The sequence below is a fragment of the Schistocerca serialis genome, chromosome 6, assembly GCF_023864345.2.
Source record: "Schistocerca serialis cubense isolate TAMUIC-IGC-003099 chromosome 6, iqSchSeri2.2, whole genome shotgun sequence".
NCBI lineage: Eukaryota > Metazoa > Arthropoda > Insecta > Orthoptera > Acrididae > Schistocerca > Schistocerca serialis.
Genome location: NC_064643.1, coordinates 271,498,176 through 271,520,595, shown reverse-complemented (window position 1 = coordinate 271,520,595; position 22,420 = coordinate 271,498,176). Strand labels below are relative to the sequence as shown.

At 38.6% G+C, this 22,420-nt stretch overlaps 1 protein-coding gene across 3 annotated transcripts in view; it reads right to left on the bottom strand.

Annotated features, from left to right (window-relative positions):
* Positions 1–22,420, bottom strand: part of LOC126484598 (bromodomain-containing protein 7) — a 137,407-nt gene that overhangs the window by 105,570 nt on the left and 9,417 nt on the right. For 2 of the 3 annotated variants that reach the window (XM_050108163.1, XM_050108161.1), the window contains exons 2-4: positions 10,044–10,351; positions 3,203–3,383; positions 2,051–2,310 (exon numbers count right to left, since the gene is read on the bottom strand). In XM_050108163.1, coding sequence (XP_049964120.1) covers positions 2,051–2,310; positions 3,203–3,383; positions 10,044–10,351 — 749 coding nt within the window. Of the gene's footprint in view, positions 1–2,050; positions 2,311–3,202; positions 3,384–10,043; positions 10,352–15,051; positions 15,320–22,420 lie in introns of all 3 variants that reach the window. The other variant, XM_050108162.1, reaches the window with a different exon arrangement.

The window sequence follows — 22,420 nt, the reverse complement described above, 5'->3', positions numbered from 1 at the left end:
TTGCCCCACGGCGAAGCGCCGCCGCCGCAGCCGCCGGTACTCCGGCCGGCGCCGCCCGCATTCGACGCTTCGCTGCAGCCGCCACGCGCCTCTCTGGGGCATGCGCCGCCGATCGCTTCCCGTGACCAGCTGTCCTCCGCCATGGAACTCTTGGCCGCTCCGGACCACATGCCGTCATCGCGCGTCGGGTACCCCGACGCAATGGAGGTCGACCCTTCGGCCCCTCCTGTCTCATTATGGGCGCATACACCGCATGTTGACGTGCACCCTGGACTAGTTTTTCAGGCGTTTCCTAGCTCCCCTCGGACCGAATGGCCGGGTGCGGGTGGCACAGCCTCGCCTGTTGTTAGGTTCCCCACCTCATCGCATACGTCAACATGGGGTCCTCCCCACGGCGGGCGGAAGCCTTATCTCACGACCGTTCGCCGATTTGCGGGGGAGGAATGTGGTGTCACCGCCAGACACCACACTTGCTAGGTGGTAGATTAAATCGGCCGCGGTCCATTTAGTTCATGTCGGACCCGCGTGTCGCCACTGTGTGATCGCAGACCTAGCGCCACCACAAGGCAGGTCTCGTAATACGAACAAGCACTCGCCCCAGTTGTACGAACACCTAGCTAGCGACTAGATGGACGAAGCCTTTCTCTCTCATTAGCCGAGAGACAGAATAGCCTTCAGCTAAGTTAATGGCTACGAACTAGCAAGGCGCCATTAGCCTTACAGTGATTGTAATTAAAGTCTCCTGTGTATAGTCAAGAGCGATGTACCACAATGATTGATTAAAGATAAGTATTAATCCAGCTACGTACTTTTCTTCATAGCATTAATTACGTAGCTTGTTCCAGTACTTGACGCCCGTCGGCGTGTGTGTGTACGCGTGCCTTTCTTTCGGCTACCCGTCATTGTTGACTGGCTGCCTTGTCAGTCCACTTCAGATACAACCAGCCATTCAATGTACTGAAATTTTCAACACCGATGTTAAGGGCAATTTCATTAGTTTTCTCTTGCAATGTGTTTATGCTTCTAGGAATGCTGCCATGTCTCATTCCTTGAAATCACTTTAACAGAATATTTTCAATATAATCAAATGCGTACATATGAATGTTCTTCTTGACGGATAAACAGGAATACTTTGTTTCAACAGTTAAGAATGCTTCTTTGTTTTTGAGTAAGCTGCACACATAGGTGGCGCTAAATTTTTTTTTCTTTTGCATGTCAAGAAGTTTTGGGTTACGACTACCATTGAGAGTGCAAGCAATTGTAAGCTTTTGCAGAATTGTAAGCTTTCTATGTTCGCAGGCCATAACTCCATAAATGTAAAATTAATAACTTTGATGTTTCAATAAAAAAGTTTTTGCAGTTCATATGCTGAGTTACAGTGACATCAGATCACATGCCACAGGTTGCATACTAGACTGAGCAGCAATCTATTTCTGATTCGTTCAATGCACCTGCCGGCACTGCTGCAAGGGAAGTAGAGTTACTGACTATAATCTCAGTACATTTTGACTGACTGAATCAATTACTATTTACTGCACAACAAAACACAACAAAGCATACAGTCTGTGTGAAACTGAAAGAAACTTCCGTTATGTCGGGAGCTGCGTAAAACTGGATTTTAATCTACACAATGTTTCTTGTTTATTCCTTAAATGCAGACTTTTTCTCGAAGTGGGGTTCGTTATAAGCAAGGAGGAACAGCATTGCTCTTATGGAAGTTTTGCCAGGACCAACAGCAATATTTGTTAAACAGATTTCGCTAAAAGTGGGTTTGTTAAGTCAGGTTTTACTGCAGCAACAAATCTGATGCATCTTCCGCTATATGAATTAAGTTCTGTAAAATCTCTGCTGATTTTTAAATCTATTATTTTTTTAAACTACTATATAATTATAATGTTTCTTTAATTCAGAGCAGCTTAGCACATCAACAGACCATTCAAAAAAAATAGTAACAACCGTGGATCCAGGACCAAAGAAAATTTACACAATTAGTAATTAGCACATAATGTTTTTATGTGAATAACTGCTGCATTTAAAAAAGAATACTTACGATGAACTCATGAAGTGTAGAGTATAGATTGTCATCTATTTTCTGTTTCATTGTACTGAAATCCATTGGATTCTGAATTATCTGGGAATAACCAGGAGCAATATGATCTGTGACAGGCCATGCAAAAAACTGTTGAGGATCTCTCTTCTCAAGGCCTTTAAGCAGATAATCGAGTAACTTCTGTAATGCACTTCTCTCCTGCCTCTGTCGCAGAACGCAAGATCTGGGTTCCCGGGACACAGCGGGTGTCTGTATCCTAACTGGAAATAGAAAAATGACATAACCAATTTTTAGCTTTGACAGCCAACTACTTGCAAAGGCTTTTTTAAAGGCAACTTCCATAAGGAAAATAAAAGACTACCTGAAACACCAGAAGTTCCTAGTAAATAAAATACCCACAGTATATTAAATACTGTTTACTCCTTAGTTAGTTTCTTAGTTATATGTTCCTTAGATCTTTTGAATGACTCTTTTATCGAAATGATGTGGAATGAGTCTTGTGAAAATATAGAATCGCGAACCTTTGAAAATCCTCTAGTTACTCTGTATCAAGCTGAAGGTAAAGTGTACAAATTAAAATACTGTAGGGGAAGATATCAAATGGGAAGAATGTTTTCATAATAAATTTGTATGTTATATGCCCCTCCCTACACACACACACACACACACACACACACACACACACACACACACGCCACTCTGAATAACTTTTACTCCAATCTATTACATTTCCTACCCATTTTCTGTTCCATTATAGTGCCTTCTGGTGCTTAACATGAAAGGGACTGTAGAGATTTTGTACTGGCTCATGTTTGACATTTTATGTTCAATGATCACTGCATGTAAAAAAAATTACTCGGAATTTATCTTAAACTTAAAATTTAAAGTTGCTAACCCAATGTGTCAGTCATACACCAGTGAATGTCAAAGGTAATCTCAGAAATAACAGCTCGGTGAGCATCATAAAGCACAATATGAAGGTCTAACAATCAAATTTCAAGCAATGCCTTTCCAAAAATTTGAAAAATACTTTCACCCACAATTAAAAAAAACTAGAAAACGCATTTGAATTTTTGCATTTCTCAATACCATAATGGAAAACTGTAAGTAGTGCTGAATAATAGAATAATATTGCATTTTTTTCATTAGTACCTTGTCCAGATTGCTCACTTCCCAACCCCTGACCTGAATGTTGAACTTCACCAATGGATTTTGGAATAGGTACACTGCCTTCCAATAACGTCCTCTTATTTGATGGAGGTTCTGAAAGAGACTCCTCACCCATACTGACATCCTCTTGACTAGACTCATCACGGGGTCTTTTACGTTTCTCCTATGGACATAAATTAATTCATTTACAATTAAACACAATGAAATGAGAAATTTGATGGCCAACATATACCATCATAACTGATAGCTTACAATAATGATAAATCACTGAAAACAGAGACAATAACAATAATATTCTCAACAAAATTTGTATGTGAGAATCAATTGATGGTCACGTATGAGATGTCATGTCAAGTTGTCAAATTTAAAAACTTGACTCCAGGTTTTCCTTTCTTTATCTGTACATGCTGTTAAGTACTAGAATACTAGTATCTATCACCTGATGGTACACAATTTCTAGAATAGTATAATATTAACAATAGCCAAAGCCAGAAGGAATGTTAGAATAATGTGACAGGCATTCATGAATTTGAAGTTAAATTTTGTCTACTGATCTGGAAAGAAAGAAAGGAAGGTCAAAGTCATCTACATGGTACCACATTGATCGTAAGTGAAATAGACACAGAGAAGGATCTGAAATTGTTACAGTGTGGAAGATCAATGTATGCATATCAAAATGATGGATACCAAGATAATTGACTGCAGAGCAGAAAGTCAATTAAAACTGCTCAACATGGCAAAGCAAACAGTATCTAACAGAAGCCTGTACAATTTTATACTTCTTACACAAAAGAAACTGACTCCTTCTACCACCAGTTTCTCATATGTTGGTGCAGAATTGAAGGATTCCAAACAACTGGGAAAAGCCACAGGTTCTTCTTCTATATCTTCAGGATAATAATTGGCAACTAATGCTGTACAATCACAATAAAGTCATGAGATGTTCAATTGACTCTTTTATTAAAACAAGTTCCGCATTGCAAGATTACACCCACCTTCAGACATCACAAACTTCAACTCCTTCCTAACCAACAAGGCATACAGCCTTGATAACTCAAAGTAAAAGTTAGGAAGGAGTTGAAGTTTGTGTTGTCTGAAGATGAGTGTAATCCCGAAACGCGTAACATGTTCTAATAAAAAGAATCAATTGAGCATCTCATGTCTTTATTGTGATTGTACTGCACTGATCACAGGCCTCAGACGGGATTTTATATTCTGTATATCATCTTCAGGATAACTGTAAAATTAACACTTAAGTCAAACAATGGAAATCCAGGATGGAATGTAACAATATCTTGAAAAGGGAAGTTGCCAATCACTTATAGTGAAGATGCTGATTCGCAGATAGGCACAACATAAAGACTGTCACAAATAAAGCTTTCCACCAGTAAGATCTTCATCAAAAATAGATGACACACACACACACACACACACACACACACACACACACACACACACGCAAAAGCAATTCACACACACAACTGCAGTCTAAGGCAACTGAGTGTGGCATCAGTTGCCTGAGACTGCGGTCGTGTGTGTGTGTGTGTGTGTGTGTGTGTGTGTGTGTGTGTGTGTGTGTGTGACTCAGCATCTCTGCTGTATGGTGAGTAGCAACTTTCCTTTTCATAAAATTGTTAATGATTTATTGTTTGGCAGAGTGTTAATAGAACCACTTTCAGACTATTTCTTTATCGGTCCACTCTCAAATAATATGTGGGAAAAACAAACACCTAAATCTTTCCCCATGATCTCCAACTTTACTTATTCTGTCACAATGTTCATTTCTTGTATGTAGGTGGCAATCAACAAAAGTTTTGGCACCCGGAAGCGAAAGTTACTCACTGTTGTTTTGTCAAAAGATGTCAATAAAACAGTCTTTGTTCTTAATTACTGGCACCCCACATCATTTATCAGATCTGCATCACTCTTTGCCTATTTCCTGATGTATGCAATTAGTTTCTGAGCATTATTAACAGGTGTTCTGTACACAAGTGTCCTGACCTATCACCAGAGAAAGTAGTCAAGAGAAGGTAATGTCACTGGGCAAGCCCTGGATCACCCCGCCCAATCCAATGTTGTCAATAAGTTGTATTCAGGTACATACATCAAAGGTTGTAACGTGAAAGGGGGGAAGGGGCATGATGCTGAAACCATATGGCAGAACACATTGCAGCAGGTACATGCGCTTCAACCAATAGCTGCGGCAGTACTTGCTGAAGAAAGTTGGGGCAGCAAGTACAGTCCAACAATGTGGCCATACATTAACTGAAAACCATCTCTGAGCAGCAAGTGTTCTTGTTGCATGTGGGTTTTCCTCTGAGCACACACAGGTGTTACAAAAGATGAACATTCCCTCCCATAAGAGAACCGACTCACCAGAGAACAAAATGGTGGCTGCAAAATGGGGATCTGTTGTGCAGATTGTGAATATAGCCATGCAAAGGCTACTGTGGAACAAAACTGTCTGTCTTTGTCCATTAACTGCACATTCTGGGAGTGACAGGGGTGCATGGAACTGTCAAGCAGGATCTGCATGACACTGCTGGGGGAAATCTCGACACATCTGGCGATAGCTCGCTTACTGGGACTGGGATTGTTCTGCACTACCCCCAGCATAATCTCCTCACTGCTAACATTGTTATTGTTCACTCACACTGTTGTGTCCCCTCGCTGAATGATCCCCTTCCGTACTGTCTCCTATGCAAGCATGGAAAGAAAATATGGAAGGGAGTTTGCCTCATGGGGTAACACTGGACATACAGCCACAGTGCACCTCACTCACTGCAATTGGCAGTCCTATATTCCAGATTCATATCAGTGAGCTCCACATCCATGTAACATGCCATCCTACTTTCACTCTGTTGGCAGGCAAAATGAAGTTTCACAATGAATGCAGTCCCAACAGCCATAAATGTGCTGTGTCAACTGACGCTGCAGTGTACATATCACCATCTACTGCTTACACCAGCCAAAGCTGTCCCACCATTTTACCTGTACTAAACATAATAAACATGTTTTCTCACCCTGTTCGTACTTCCCTTCTTTTGTTTTGTGTCATCACTATCGCACCAGGAAAGCATTTCCAACCACGCACAGTTATGTGATTTTATAGCATCTAGGTGTACTCTTATCTTTCCTAAAACTTTGTATCCACTGTGCTGGAACATCCTGTATATAAATGATCTAGTGGAATACATATGAAGCTCTGTGAGACTAGTTGTTGATATTCTATTGTCAAACTAATTAAATTTTAATGGCCTGGCAATAATGAGGACTTTTACAAAAGTTAAAAAATGCTCAGGTAGGACAAGGCTGTGGAAGGAAATCAGTTAGATAAGGAACTACTCTACATAGGAATGTTGTTACTGCAGAATACTGAAGTAGCATACAGGAACATGTGCAGTGGACCATATTGAGAAAAGACCTGCATGATTCATTATGGGTTTGTTCACAAAGTGTGAGTGTGTTATGAAGATGATAAAACTTCAGTGGCAAGCACTACAAGAGACGGCGTGCATCAGAGTTGTTTACTGTTAAAATTCCAATAGCGGACATCAGGAAGACTCAGCAATAGCTTGCTTACTTCCTTCCACATACATCTCGTACAATGAGCAAGAAAGGGAAAAAATTAGAAAATTAAGCCTTTCAAGACCACAAGCATATATGTACGCCTGGCAGTTACAATGCCCAGACGCCTATAGGCTAATATGTATGCCCAGCAGGTGGAATGACTGGATGGCTATGAGTATTCATTTACATCTGGCAGATATGAAGGTCTGACAGCTAAGGGCATTTGTGTGTGCCAGGGCTTGTGAGCAGGTAAACTTGCATATTAGAATGGCGACTCGCTGTTGTCCATATTTCAACAATTCTGTGAATGCTGTCATTATCAGCTCTTATTTGTGATGGCGAAAAGTGCTACAGCTTTCACCTGCTCCTGTATCTTTCTGCTTATCAGCTGATCAAATAGGTATAATTTGATTTCCTCGCCAACACACAATGGAAGAACGAACATATATAACCTGAAGGGCATGACTTATCCTAATGAACTGACTTATCAGATGTTGCGAAAGAACAGTGCAGTAGATGCATGCCATTTCTCAGTAACACCCCGTCATGTGGAACAGAAAACAGTGCACATGGACGCCCAAATGAAATCTGATTTTGTAATCTATAAATTTCATGACACAAACATACATAAACTGAAAGGGCATGAACTGCATATCTGACATATCAGATGTTGCAAAAGCAGTGCTCCAACCTAAGTTCAGTATCTTAACAAAACCCGATGCCATGTGGAACTGCAAATGGCATGCACTGCTGAACAAATGAAATTTGATTTCCTAATCCATAAAGTAGACCACAATACAAATATACAGAGGGGTCCAAAAAAATGTATCCACTGTTTAAAAGTCCATAACTAGCAAACTAATTGATGGAGTTGTCTCATCTTTGGTAGTGTAATAGTTTGTAGTTCCGGCTATGTTAAAGATGTACACAAACAATGATCTGGACGACCTGTAACAGCAACAAGTTCTGCTAACTCCCGTCGTGTGTTACAACAATTCAGTCGTTCACCACAGAAGTCTGAGAGACAGTGTGCCCGTGAAACTGGAATGAGTCGCTCAAGTGTTCGGCGAATTTTGAAGACAGCAAAGTGGAAGTGCTACATCCCATGATTGCTACACGCAATGAATGAGGGCGACCCAGATCGTAGAATGGAGTACTGCGAGTGGTTTACTAACATGGTGCGCAACGATGAAGAATTCGCAGAGATGATTGTGTGGTCTGATGAGGCACAGTTCAAACTCAATGGTACAGTAAATCGCCACAATTGCATCTACTGGGCCGCCGAAAATCCAAACGTCCATGTAGACAAAGCCATGAATTTGCCAGGAGTAAATGTGTGGTGTGGGTTGTTTTACCGGGGCTTGATTGGCCCATTCTTCTTTGACAGCACAGTTACCAGTGAGGTGTACTTTCAGAAGCTTCCAGACATCCATTTTACCCGCATCCGAGACTTGTATGGAGACGGAAGAGTTTACTTTCAACAATATGGTGCCCCAGCCCACTACCAAAATCGTATTAGGGCGTATTTCGACGAAAAACTACCAGGAAGATGGATAGGCTGTAGAGGTGCTGTGGAGTATCCACCATGTTCCTCAGACCTAACTCCTCTGGACTTTCACCTGCGGGGAACACTAAAGGACGTCGTTTATCGACAAAAGCCACACACATTGGATGAACCTCGAGAATCCATCGTACATTCATGTACAAATATCCAACTGAAGACGTTGCAGTGAGCAGTTTGGCGGCATAGTTTGTATATGGATGCTAATGGTGACCATTTTGAACACCTACAGTGATACCTTTAAGTTGGACTTTAAGCTACACTTTCCCGAAAAATGAGACAACTCTGTCAATTAGTTTGCAAGTTATGGACTTTTAAACAGTGGAGACATTTTTTTGGACCCCTCTGTATATCATCTGAAAGGGCATGAATTGTCCTACAGAACTGACATATCAATTGTTGCAAAAAGTGAATAGTGCAGCAAAAGCAGTGCAGTTTCTCAACAAAACTAGCTGCTGAATAGAAATAAAAACAGCACAGATGGCCAAGTAAATACAACCTGGTTTCCTAATCTACAAAGCACATGATACAAACATATATAATCTGACAGGGCAGAATTATTCTACAGAATTTATGTATCACATGAAGCAAAAGGCAAACACTGTAAAATAAATAAGTAAGTAAATAAATAAATAAATAAATGTGGTTTCTCAGCTGCTGTGCAGAGCAGAAGACAGTACGAGTTTCAGGTGTCTTTGGTAGGAAGTGCTTATTTTAAAACTATATACTGTATCTTGAACTGTGTTAATTCAATGTTAATGAAATTTTAATGAGGTATGGGTAAACATTTTTGGAGTTTAAATCAAAAGTTACAAAGCTTTCCATTAACAAATAAAAATTTATCCATTTTTTAAAAAATAACTTTTTCTCAGTCCAAGATAAACTTATAACAGAAATCTTGGATTAGCTCTGAGGCTCTCTTCCATGGTTATCAGGAACTGCAATCACTGTAGTGTACTGATTTTATGAAGAGCAGTTCGATGAATGTTGGAACATGCGATTAGCCTGCAGTGACCATTACCTGCAGTGGTCGTCTTGCTGAGTCAGCTGCCCCGCAGTCACGTGCACAATACATTGGCCCCCATTAACGGGCTTGGCAGGCAGGGAGCTCGGCCTTCGCAGCCATGAAAGAGTTAATGTTCAAACAGAGGCTATCGAAACGTATTCCATTCATGCATCACTTGTAAATCGAATAGGGTAAGGGGGGAAACAATAGTGGTATTAGGAGCGCCCTACATCACCTTCTTTTTTTTTTTTAAGGATGATTAGGGTTTAATATCCTGTCAACATTGAGATCATTAAAGACGGAGCACAAGCTTGGAACATTTTAATGACAGGGAAGACCATTGTCCATACCCTTTCAAAGCAACCATCCCGGCATTTGTCTGGAGCAATTTAGGCAAATCACAAAAACCCCAAAACATGATGGCCAGAAGCAGGTTTGAGCTGTTGTCGTCCTAAGTGTGAGTCCAATGTGCTAACCACTGCATCATCCCATTCAGTGCCACATGCTTAAAATGGTTTTCAAGTACACATGAACATGTATCACTGAACATAACAGCTTTGCAGTAAATGCATCTCCAACAAGTTATTTTTACTTGTCTATATGAGTATCCTAAAAACATTTATGGTGTATTTTGTACTACAGGAAGAATTGCAATGTCCATCTATTATGAGCTGTTGTTCTTTTACCTTATGGTGATGTTTGTGTTTTTTCTCATGCTTCTCCCTGTCTTTGTCCTTTTCCTTCTTCTTCTTTTTCTTTTTTGCTTTCTTATGTTGTTTTTCAATGTAGGACTCTTCCTTTATTTGTACAGATGCTGCTGAATGTCGAGATTCTTCATCTGCAGGTACAGATCCCATACCAGGGCCAGCATGTCCTAAAGTTTGTGGTACAGCAAGAGCCGGGCCAGAAGCATCATTGCTATGTTCAGGTGTTGATGCGTTATTAACTTTTAGGATCAATTTCAGTGCGGGCTTGTCAACTCCAAACTGCTTCTCTACAACAGCCAAACAGTAATGAATAGCAAACAAGTTTACAAACAAACATGGAAATATAGCTGTTTTATACATGCTCATTTGAAATATATTTGTAAACTGAAGAAGGGTCACCTGTACTGCAAATACAGAAGGATAGCACCAAAATACATGTGTTTGGTATGATATTATTTAATATAACTAGTGTCTTATAAAAATAATACAGGATGATCAAAACAGCATAACATGATCAAAATCATATGTGACGTTAAGAACAACATAAATATAATCAAAATAAAAGTCAAAAGTTAATTAAGATTGAAGTTAACATTACTTCAAACATTCAGAAAACTGGATGTCTGCATTTCAGAAAGAGTCACAAAATCTTGCAAATGGTACCTAACCAGAGCTCACACAAAAAGAAAGTGAAGAAGGCAAAATGAGATACAATGAGGATGTGGAAGAGGATAAACAGGAGGAGGGGGGCCAAGGGTGTATGTCTGCCACACTCATATCCATAAAACTAAAAGATTCACTTATACCAGAAAATTGGTCATGGGATAAGCCATTCACCAAGACTTCTTGTGACACTCAAATTACGGGACAGAAGAATGCATACTGATGCATGACAACACACTTATAGACTGCTTCCATCACAGTAACTCTTGGTAAGAAAAATTCGGTGGTATATGTGCTATTAACACGGTGCCACCATTGCCATGTCACAAGCATCACTTAATCAGCCCCTTTATAAAGTGCCACAAAGACAAGAATCTTACATTCCATGAATGGAACATTACCACAGTGTTCCTGGTGACACTACATTTGTTGAGCCACATAGTATCTTTGTGTTGCAGGGGTTTACCAGGTGGGTCACCAAGCTCAAGAAGCAACCCGCTGAAATAGGCTACATGCAGCAATTACCCAGAGGCTGCCAAGACATCTCTATCAATGACATGTATGTACACTGTGTTGGTTGGACATCTTCGGCAAGAGAACAATGCTGTTGCTGGGTTGTAACACATCAGCAACCTCAATCATAATGTCACAGAATGTTTCGTTTTTCCTCCAGTTTTCTCTACAACTGTGAAATGGTCATATGTTATGCTTACAACTCACAGCACGTTTCATACTGTGGTTGACGACAGATCAGCAAATGACCTGGCAGCATGTGATAATGATATAAAAGAGTTTGCTGTGGACACAGCTTCTCCATGACTAATTCTGTGTGACCAAAGGTATACAACACACACACACACACACACACACACACACACACACACACACACACCAGCCAAAACCTCTGCCCACACGGATTCCAACAGGCACACTAAACAACTGTTTTACACAGATAAGCTACATATGTCATACATTTCAGAGTTACGCCACCGAAGCTGATCCATGCAGTATCACCATGATGCAATAGTTTCTAATGGCTCGCGGGGACAAAAAATGGAATTTTACTAAACCAAATACAGTGCAATCAATTAGGATTACATTCAGAAATGAATTATTGATATTTACAGAATAATGTACTTAACTTACTATGGTTTTAAACAAACTTACAATAGAATGTTGACAGCGAGAATAACTAATACCAATGTATTACAACAAATACACAAACAGCTAGATAGCTTTACAATCTTTAAAAGAAGAAAAATTGTGTACCTAAGACACATCTTACACAACACCATACATAAAGTTCTACGGCTGACAACAGAAGGGAAGATCAAGGTAAAAGAACAATATATTGGTTACATAACATGAAGCTAATCACCAAGAGCAGATTAACTACTACATACTGCTGTTCATAGAATGCAGATGCATCATGTGATTGTTAGCATCCATTCATTGATAGGTACAAGGAGGAGGAGGAGGAGGAGGAGGAGGAGAAGAAGAAGAAATCTTAAGCCCTTACAAGCAAAATAATCTGTCTCCCTTTGTCCACAAAACAGGTGGGCCTACCCTCAATCTGGACCTGAATGATCTACAACGTCTTTCCAACCTTTAGCACCAGATCCCCCCCCCCCCCCCCCCCCAAGTTAAAGTTCTTAACACTAGGATGTCAACAGTATTTGGAATTTTGTCTTCTAGAGGTAAATAATGGCCAAATTACTGTGAGGGTCGTTCAATAAGTAATGCCCCACATTTTTATTTTTTTAAGAGCCATTAATATACATACACAAACTTCCTTGTTGACGCTTCACATTTGATATTTGTTCTGGGCGCTGGTGAAGTTCCAAACTGTTCTGGCAGATGGCAGAGCCACTAATGTGGGTTGGACGTCATGGACTCATTCACCCTACAGTCCAGACCTGGCACCCTCAGACTTCCATATCTTTGGGCTGCTCAAAGATTCTCTATGGGGGACACACTTGAAAAATGATGAGAGTGTCAGTCACGCAGTGAAAACATGGCTATGCCTACAGGACAAGAGCTTTTACCAGCAGGGAATACAAGTTCTTCCACAACGTTGGCGTATGGCCATAGAACATGCCAACAAGCACCAACAAGGACATGGACAAGACATGTTGATGTATACTGTCACCAAATTCTGACTCTTAACAATAAATATGTCCTGAGAAAAAAATGTGGGGCATTACTTAATGAACCACCCTCGTAAATTGTATGAAGCATAGATATTGCTACAAGCTATGGTACAAATGATCTAACACAGTCACACCAGCAGCACATAGTGCACTGTGTTTCAGAAGATAATTAACAAGATACATCATAGAAATGGTTGGAAATCTTACACATATGTAACGAAAAATAATCACACTATTCTTCAGAAAGTTGGTCACGATATTGGTATCAGTGAAAATTGAGATCACAAGGTGAATGCAAGCCAAAATGTAACACCAAATACATATGATAAGCTGCATCAACCAGTTAGAGACTGGAGACGGAATGGGGAAAGAAACACCACAAAAATTGAGTTCCTGGGTGATGAAAACTTTATTAATATTGTGAGATTGTGTGGAGAAGAAAGGAGTGGGGTGGAAGAGAGGACCTGAAGTTCTATTGCCACAAGATAATCATTTAATTTCCTTACACCTAAAACTCTCATAATAAAACTGAAGCAAAATCCAAATAATATAAATCTCATCTCAGCTCGCTAGGTATTTGGATCTGTATCATGACAGTGTATTGTTTCATATGTCATATCTAGTCCATGGCTGAATGAAATTGCATTTTGTCCTTCTTGAGATATACTTAACAGCATCATGTTTTGCCTGAGGCATGTTGTTATTTTACACACTTGTGACTAGGGAAAAAAAGTTCACTTTGCTCCCATTTTAACTGTTGTCCCTAATGTTCTGCTGCCTCCGCAACAGTTTGAGAACTTGTAATCAGTTACACAACTGTGCTTGCATAGTACGAGGCAACAGCAGAGAAATATGAAATGGTTCCAGAAGGGTTGAAATTAGTCTCGATTGCAAATTAGACAAAAACCACAAGGAAAGAAATTATTACTGGCCATTGTACCTTTGTCACAAGTGATTTAGGAAAATAATGTGATGTAGGGCATTTCTCATCTTTAAAAAAGATATGAGTAACAAGAACTTGACATCAGTTAGGACTGAGTATCGTGGAAAATTTTCCTTCAATGATACAGATGGATTAAATCCAAAACAATATAAATATTTCTGATTTTCCATGAATAGTAGAGAGTAGTTCGCATATACTAAACAGCTCTTAGGGGCTGAATAAACTAAGTGAACTCAAGAAAAATGCAAGTTGTCAGAAAAATGATTACTGAAAGTGACCTTTAACTGTAATTAAGATCAAACACTATTCAATTATAAATTTAGTATTTCCAAACATAGAGCTGATCAAATGTGTCATTTATGAGCAATCTTACTGCTTCAAATCAGGTTCACTCTAAATATTTATTTCTAAATGTTTACAGATAGTTCAATCTCTTGATTTTAAATAATAACTATAGACATGGGAACTAATAAAATACCTTATCTTGAAGATTTAGCCAACTTTAATGGTAATTAATAACTTGGATCATTTTAAAATCAATCTTCATTACAAAGAAAGAAAAAAGGAAACTTTTATCATCTAAATACAAGTTTTAAAGACATTAATAATATTTTAACTGGTAAATTCATGGGTAAGAAAACATCACCAAGCCAAGCATTCATTAGGAAATGTGCAGAAGCTTTTTAAAAATCAATATAACATTTCAAACAAATGACAACTTAAGACATGTACTAATAAAAATTATCATAAGGCCACTGTATCCATTCAATGAATGTTTTCATGTAGTCATACTGAAGAACTAAAGAAAAATTCCTAATAAACCACTATATTGACCTGCCACTGACTTAACTTCTACTATATTTTTAAATTAATATCCACAGTTTTATATGACTGAAGTCATAAGAGCAAGACTGGATTTAATATTTGTAGTGTGATTAAAACAGCTTGTGACTTTTGAAGTTTAGCTCACAGAAAAAGAAGTGACACCACTGCTCCACCAACACCAATGAAATGTCAGCTTCCTCTGCTACACCACCAACAGTTTAGTTGCTACAATGCTCCCTGTTGCCGCATCAGTTAACAGTAGTGTACTGTGCTGAGAATCAGTGGCTTGTGAGTACCACATTTGACATATGCTGGAAAAACTGCAACTCTCCAGTCAGACACTAAACTGTCAAAATTCACAAGTTATTTTTATCAAACTATAGTTTTTTTTTATTGTTATATGTACCTCTTTTCTCTGATGCTGCTGTCATGTTTTGATAGATGCCAGGAGAATTTAAATTTAGACTGCTCTTCTACTTATACTTTATAAATGGTGCTAAACACTCTGCATGAACAGCACATCATGTTCATGAACAGCATAGTTCTCAGAAGATACTTCCAATCCAGTATCTGCATTTATGTCAAGCAACATATGTTGGTTCCACACAAAATGCCGCAAAAAATTTTCCGATGCATTCTTCACGCAACTACACACTCATAATAAAATGTGTACACTGCAAGAACAACATATCCCTGAATATAATATGACAACAATTACTAAATTCACTGTTACTATAAAGGTTTGCTGGCAGCGAAATTATACAATAGTTCTCACTTTGACTGAAGATATAAATTTGATTTTGATGCAACATACATTAGTTTTCACAAATAAGGGAAAATCAGAAAAAGACATCTGCCATAATTTCAGGTTGGCAATTTTCATTATTATTCTACATGAACTGGAAACTGTTTCTTTTGAACTGGAAACTTTCTTGCAGTAGGTCATGGCTATCAGATGTCGCAATCCATGTTAATTATAATAATTTGAAATTAACATATTCAATATTTTGACAATAAATATTACTGTTAAATGTGTCTGAATTACTATTTACATGTTGTCATGATATGTCTTATGTTTGTGAGGTAAAGTTGTTCTAACTGCTGCTTTTAAGAAGCTATGATGTTGGACATAACCACCAAGTGCTAAAAATTGGTTGTGTCATATGGACACAGTACACAGCAGTGTATCTGGGAGTAAGGAGTCTCTGTTTTGAGGGTAAGAACAGACAGGTAGGTAGCCAATGGTCTAATAACATTGTTGCATCATTTACTGAAAGAACTCAAGTGATGGGAAACTGTCAGAATTGAGGTAGGTCGAACTCAAATAGATATGGCCAGGGGATTAAATGTTCATTTTTCTGCTGATCATAGTTATCTCAATAATTTCTAATTACAAGTTAGGTAGCCACAACGTTCACTCAAGGAGGTCAAGAGCTTAAACATATGCTACTTACAAATATTTAATGTTACACATTGGAAGAAACAGGACCAACACTCCATTCTAAGTGCAGCTGTCCATTTTTTAGACATTGGAAGATCATATCATTTAGTGTGTAGAATAATCCTAAATGACAACTTGGCAAGTGTGTAACACTTGTTACGATAAAGGGCATTTACACAGGGTATGGCAGCATATTTATTGGACTGCAGACTAAGTAAGGACTAATCACTTCTTGGATGAATTCTGATTTAGATTAAAACGTGAAATATATATAATATATGGAGTAGAGGACAAATGTAAGGATGTAGAGGCCTACCTCACTAGGGGTAAGATAGATACTGCCTACAGGAAAATTAAAGAGGCCTTTGGAGAGAAGAGAACGACTTGTATGAATATCAAGAGCTCAGATGGAAACCCAGTTCTAAGCAAAGAAGGGAAAGCAGAAAGGTGGAAGGAGTATATAGAGGGTCTATACAAGGGCGATGTACTTGAGGACAATATTATGGAAATGGAAGAGGATGTAGATGAAGATGAAATGGGAGATATGATACTGCGTGAAGAGTTTGACAGAGCACTGAAAGACCTGAGTCGAAACAAGGCCCCCGGAGTAGACAATATTCCATTGGAACTACTGATGGCCGTGGGAGAGCCAGTCCTGACAAAACTCTACCATCTGGTGAGGAAGATGTATGAGACAGGCGAAATACCCTCAGACTTCAAGAAGAATATAATAATTCCAATCCCAAAGAAAGCAGGTGTTGACAGATGTGAAAATTACCGAACTATCAGCTTAATAAGTCACAGCTGCAAAATACTAACACGAATTCTTTACAGACGAATGGAAAAGCTAGTAGAAGCCAACCTCGGGGAAGATCAGTTTGGATTTCGTAGAAACACTGGAACACGTGAGGCAATACTGACCTTACGACTTATCTTAGAAGAAAGATTAAGGAAAGGCAAACCTACGTTTCTAGCATTTGTAGACTTAGAGAAAGCTTTTGACAACGTTGATTGGAATACTCTCTTTCAAATTCTGAAGGTGGCAGGGGTAAAATACAGGGAGCGAAAGGATATTTACAATTTGTACAGAAACCAGATGGCAGTTATAAGAGTCGAGGGACATGAAAGGGAAGCAGTGGTTGGGAAGGGAGTAAGACAGGGTTGTAGCCTCTCCCCGATGTTGTTCAATCTGTATATTGAGCAAGCAGTAAAGGAAACAAAAGAAAAATTCGGAGTAGGTATTAAAATTCATGGAGAAGAAATAAAAACTTTGAGGTTTGCCGATGACTTTGTAATTCTGTCAGAGACAGCAAAGGACTTGGAAGAGCAGTTGAATGGAATGGACAGTGTCTTGAAAGGAGGATATAAGATGAACATCAACAAAAGCAAAACAAGGATAATGGAATGTAGTCTAATTAAATCGGGTGATGCTGAGGGAATTAGATTAGGAAATGAGGCACTTAAAGTAGTAAAGGAGTTTTGCTATTTGGGGAGCAAAATAACTGATGATGGTCGAAGTAGAGAGGATATAAAATGTAGGCTGGCAATGGCAAGGAAAGCGTTTCTGAAGAAGAGAAATTTGTTAACATCCAGTATTGATTTAAGTGTCAGGAAGTCATTTCTGAAAGTATTTGTATGGAGTGTAGCCATGTATGGAAGTGAAACATGGACGATAAATAGTTTGGACAAGAAGAGAATAGAAGCTTTCGAAATGTGGTGCTACAGAAGAATGCTGAAGATTAGATGGGTAGATCACATAACTAATGAGGAAGTATTGAATAGGATTGGGGAGAAGAGAAATTTGTGGCGCAACTTGACCAGAAGAAGGGATCGGTTGGTAGGACATGTTCTGAGGCATCAAGGGATCACCAATTTAGTATTGGAGGGCAGCGTGGAGGGTAAAAATCGTAGAGGGAGACCAAGAGATGAATACACTAAGCAGATTCAGAAGGATGTAGGTTGCAGTAGGTACTGGGAGATGAAAAAGCTTGCACAGGATAGAGTAGCATGGAGAGCTGCATCAAACCAGTCTCAGGACTGAAGACCACAACAACAAACAACAATGGAGTAGAAGTTTGCTTTCAGAACCAGATATCTGTGAAGAGAAAATTAACGCATCTTTATAGCTGAATTTGTTGGGGCTCCATGTCTTTCCACATAGAACTGTACTTGCACAGGCTTATAGAAATGGCACCCTTATTGCTAATGGATGTTCTCATCTTGATGCAATAAGATTATGGTTTCATTCTAAAAGAGATAATGATGGATCAAACAATGCTTACTCCAAGGACATATATCTTTAACTGGAGGTGGGGAGGGAGGGGAATCCATGAGCTATCAGCATATTTTTCGGCCAACTTGTTCTGGATTGAATGTACAGACAGGACCTCTATGAGATGCATTTATATGGGATTTTGCAGACTAAAATATTCACCTCCAAACCTATACTGCACGGAGAGCAGTTTTGTAAGAAGAATGGTGTTGAGTGTTAAATTGGATATGTTACATTGATATTCATGATAAACATATTCTGTGTTGACACCCAATGGTGCGGTACCAAATTGACACCTTCACTCTGTTCATTTTACATGGATTTCAAAACACAAATTGTCTTCTTTACTTATGAAGTTTTAAGTTTGTTACACTTTAGCCAAGTTTCATCATGAAACTTTTTCGTTGACATCATTTTTGTGATTTTTCCTTGATTCATGGAAACCAATGTACAAACAAAGAAATTAACTATCAACAAATGTTTGAAAGGTCTTAAATCTGATTTTTAACCTGAAGTCTTTGCTCAGTTATACAAAATAGTCACTAATAATAATAACAAAAGGAATAGTAATGTGTGAGAGGCATCACTACTATTCTATGCTTCCATTTATTGTAACTATATATAACTTTTCTTTTGCAATATTGTCATTATAAAGTAAGAATATTTTTGTGAAATAGTTGGAGTAAAATAAACAATTACTGAAACTTGTGTGCAACACAACTTGAAGACGTACCCAGAAAACTGTACAGGGCACAGTTAAGAGTGTGAGAAATCAATTAATCTGAATTGTACATTTCAATATCCCAACACAATCAAACACTTATTAGATGAGCATAATACTAATGCTGCACGCTGTTGCTTTTCAAGCAACTGCAGTAAAATACCACTTCCCTACTGCCAACGTGGGTACTTTGTAATGTCATGTGTCAATTTCAATGTACGACCTCATTTACATTGACTTCTCAATCAAGGTAACATCTGTCATTGCCAAACCCCTCAAAATTATTCTGCAGTTCACTGATATTTCTGCAAAATATTTGAACACGTGTTAATAAGTTGTTATATTACATGCGCTTCCAATCATAATGACGACACAGCAAAGGTAGCTTTGGTATTCTGAATAAGAGATAACAGAATGTTACCAGCATGTCAAAAAACCCTCAAGTGAGAAGAAAAGTGTGGGGATTAGCTACCAGCATTTAGAGGCACAATAATTTATTGTAAATGAGGGTAGTGTATTGAACACTGTAATACTGTTTTGACCAGTGGTGACAACATTTTATTTATTGTTGTTGTGGTGTCACCCAGATATGTGTTACAGACCGGGCTCTGGCTTAGGTTGGAATATACTGTAGTATTTTGTCGTCAACCAGCAAAGCCAATGGACATACCCTGATAATCTTTCAGTTTTGGCCAAACTGACAATGATCACAGATCGTTCCTAGTAGTGCTTCGCACGAAGGAGGTGGTGTAATTATTTTCTAGGACATTTCATCCACACTTCCACAGGTCTCAATGTGTGCTGTCACTGAAGGACCATGGACAATTTCACCTGCCTGCAGTAAAAGTCCCATTTCATTTTCTTCGAAATTATGAGATATGAGCAGCTGTTATCTTCTGTGAAAACTGAAATGATGGCTCATAATTCTGCTATTTTCAAACTGTTCCAGCGAAAAAAGATAAAATACAAATTACAAGAGTAAAAGAGAAAGAAGGTTGCAGTTCAACGTAAGGTTGAAAAGGTAGTCAGTCACATAGACAAGGTGATGGTGCAACTGAACAAAGAAGAGGGAGGAATTTTGGTTTTATCATACAGTTCACAATTCAGCAAAGGCTTTCCCATGAGCTTGTACGATTAGAATGGGTCAACTGAAGTTTTGGTAACCCATCTGCTTTGACCCAAAAGGTAATAATGTTGTGTGACATCATGATGGTGCAGTGTATTTTAAATTGATAGTGTTTGTGGATGGCATATTGCAGTATATGATGGCACTCTCTAGTGTTGGATTTTTATGTTTTTAAATTGTTTGTGTCTAATGTTAGTGAGTCATTGAACTTCCTGAGTGCTGTTTGTAAGAATAATACTGAAAGAGTTAATGGCAGTCTGTTAGCACATTATTTTGGTTTTGGCAGAAGTGGATACTAAGATTGGTTTTCACATTTGAAATTGTGAATGTGGTGTTGTTTACATTTGTAAATTTTAATTTTTTGTTGGTTATGGATGACAACAAAGTTCACGAGTAGGTCTCTGCATGCCACAACGAGTGACAACAGGTTGGCCGTAACTAAATTCATACAGTTATTCTGTTTAATTTTCGAATATTTTAAATGTTACATTTGTAGAGAACATATGAGAGTGACCAAAGTTACTGCATCTTGGACAATGTGTATTTTGCCAGCAGGACAAAACATGGTATTCTAAGCACAGGGTAGTCTTGGTTTGAGTAGTCCATGGCAGACATTTGAGAGACTGTGCTGATGACATATGATTTTTGCTATTTTTTTTAAGTATGTGGGCTATGAGAGTTTTTACGCATAATTGTATGGTTCTTGTAAATCAAAATTGATGTTAATGCAATTTTTTATTAATTTTTGGCTTGTGTTGTTAGTTGTTGGTAATTATGTTGTATTGTGATTAGCAGGTATTTAGGAATGTGATTTATCCACATTGGTCAGGTAAGGTTTTCAATATTAGTTACGCAGGGTGTGGCAGGTGTAAGTACAGATATTTCTCCTGGGGACTGAGAACGGCATATTGAACTAAATTTCATCAGTATTTATGGCATATGCAGACTAATAATTGTAGGGATTACAAGTTGTACGTTTTTAGGTTGGGTGTTACCTCCAAATACATCTGACAAGAGCAAGCTATTAATGATTATTTCCCCCTGAACAGTAGGTCAGTTGCTGAAGTGCGGTTGTAAACTGGTTAGTCTATAGTGACCGGCATAGCCCACTTAGTGGTGCAGTTACGTTCATGCCGAAAACATCAGGTTGTAAAGTTTGTGAGAATACTGTTCGAAGCAGAGGAAAAAAACAACCAACATAATGATGTGTGTGAATATTACGGTACCACATATAAAAGTATCTGAACATACATCCATTGCACACTGTATAACAGTTTTGGTTATGTGCTAGTGTTTACTTCATTTTAGCTATATGGGTCAAATAATGTGTAAGAAATGGGACTTGTTAAGTTGTGGTATCATGGATTTCGTTTGAGCTATGTGGCCTCGTGACATTTTCACCACTGGGTTTTGGATCTATGGGTGGGTCCATGGTATTGTGGACTTTGTTTGTGCTATATTGGTTACATGAAATTTCCAGTATCAGGTTATGAAGCTATGAGTAGATTTGTGGTCCAATGGACTTCATTTGAGCTGGATAGGTCAAGTGGAATTTGAATACCAGTTTTCCCCCCTTATTGTTGTTTTGTTGATTGCTGAGGATTTAGTTTGCTTGATCTTTGGGTTAATATTTGTTTTGGTTATGTTTTCATTATTAGGATCATAGTAGTAAACTTATGTTTGTCCCCACCCAAAAACCACAAATTTCCACAGTTGTCCTGTTAGTATTACATTATTACAGCAATTAAATAAATTTTCATATTATATCTGTTTGTTCACATGTGTAGTAAGTGACATAATGGTTGCCACATTGTAAAAGTCTGAAACAGGGGTGTACTTCATCTTGATGATTTCATGGGACAAGTTAAGCTGGTGGAGCTGCAACCTTCAATTTCGTCAATTATAACCTATGGGAAAAGAAAAGCCTACACAAAACCTAATGTTTCTTTCTAGAATTTTATTGCAGGAAGAAAGCACTGTAACCCACTAACTCTGGCAGCCACATTTGAGCAGCCAGAAGTCACTCAATTCACTACTAAAGGATTGGAGGCTACTGATGAATTGGCCTGGTTGACATTTAAGTCTTGTATGTTTAAAGTTTTTCTTAGGAGTAATGTAAACATTTTCCCCAACTTATTATCAATAGTGTGCCACTGGTGCTCTGCACAAATGAAACAAGGAACAGTGGTAGAGGACAATACTACATAAACATTGT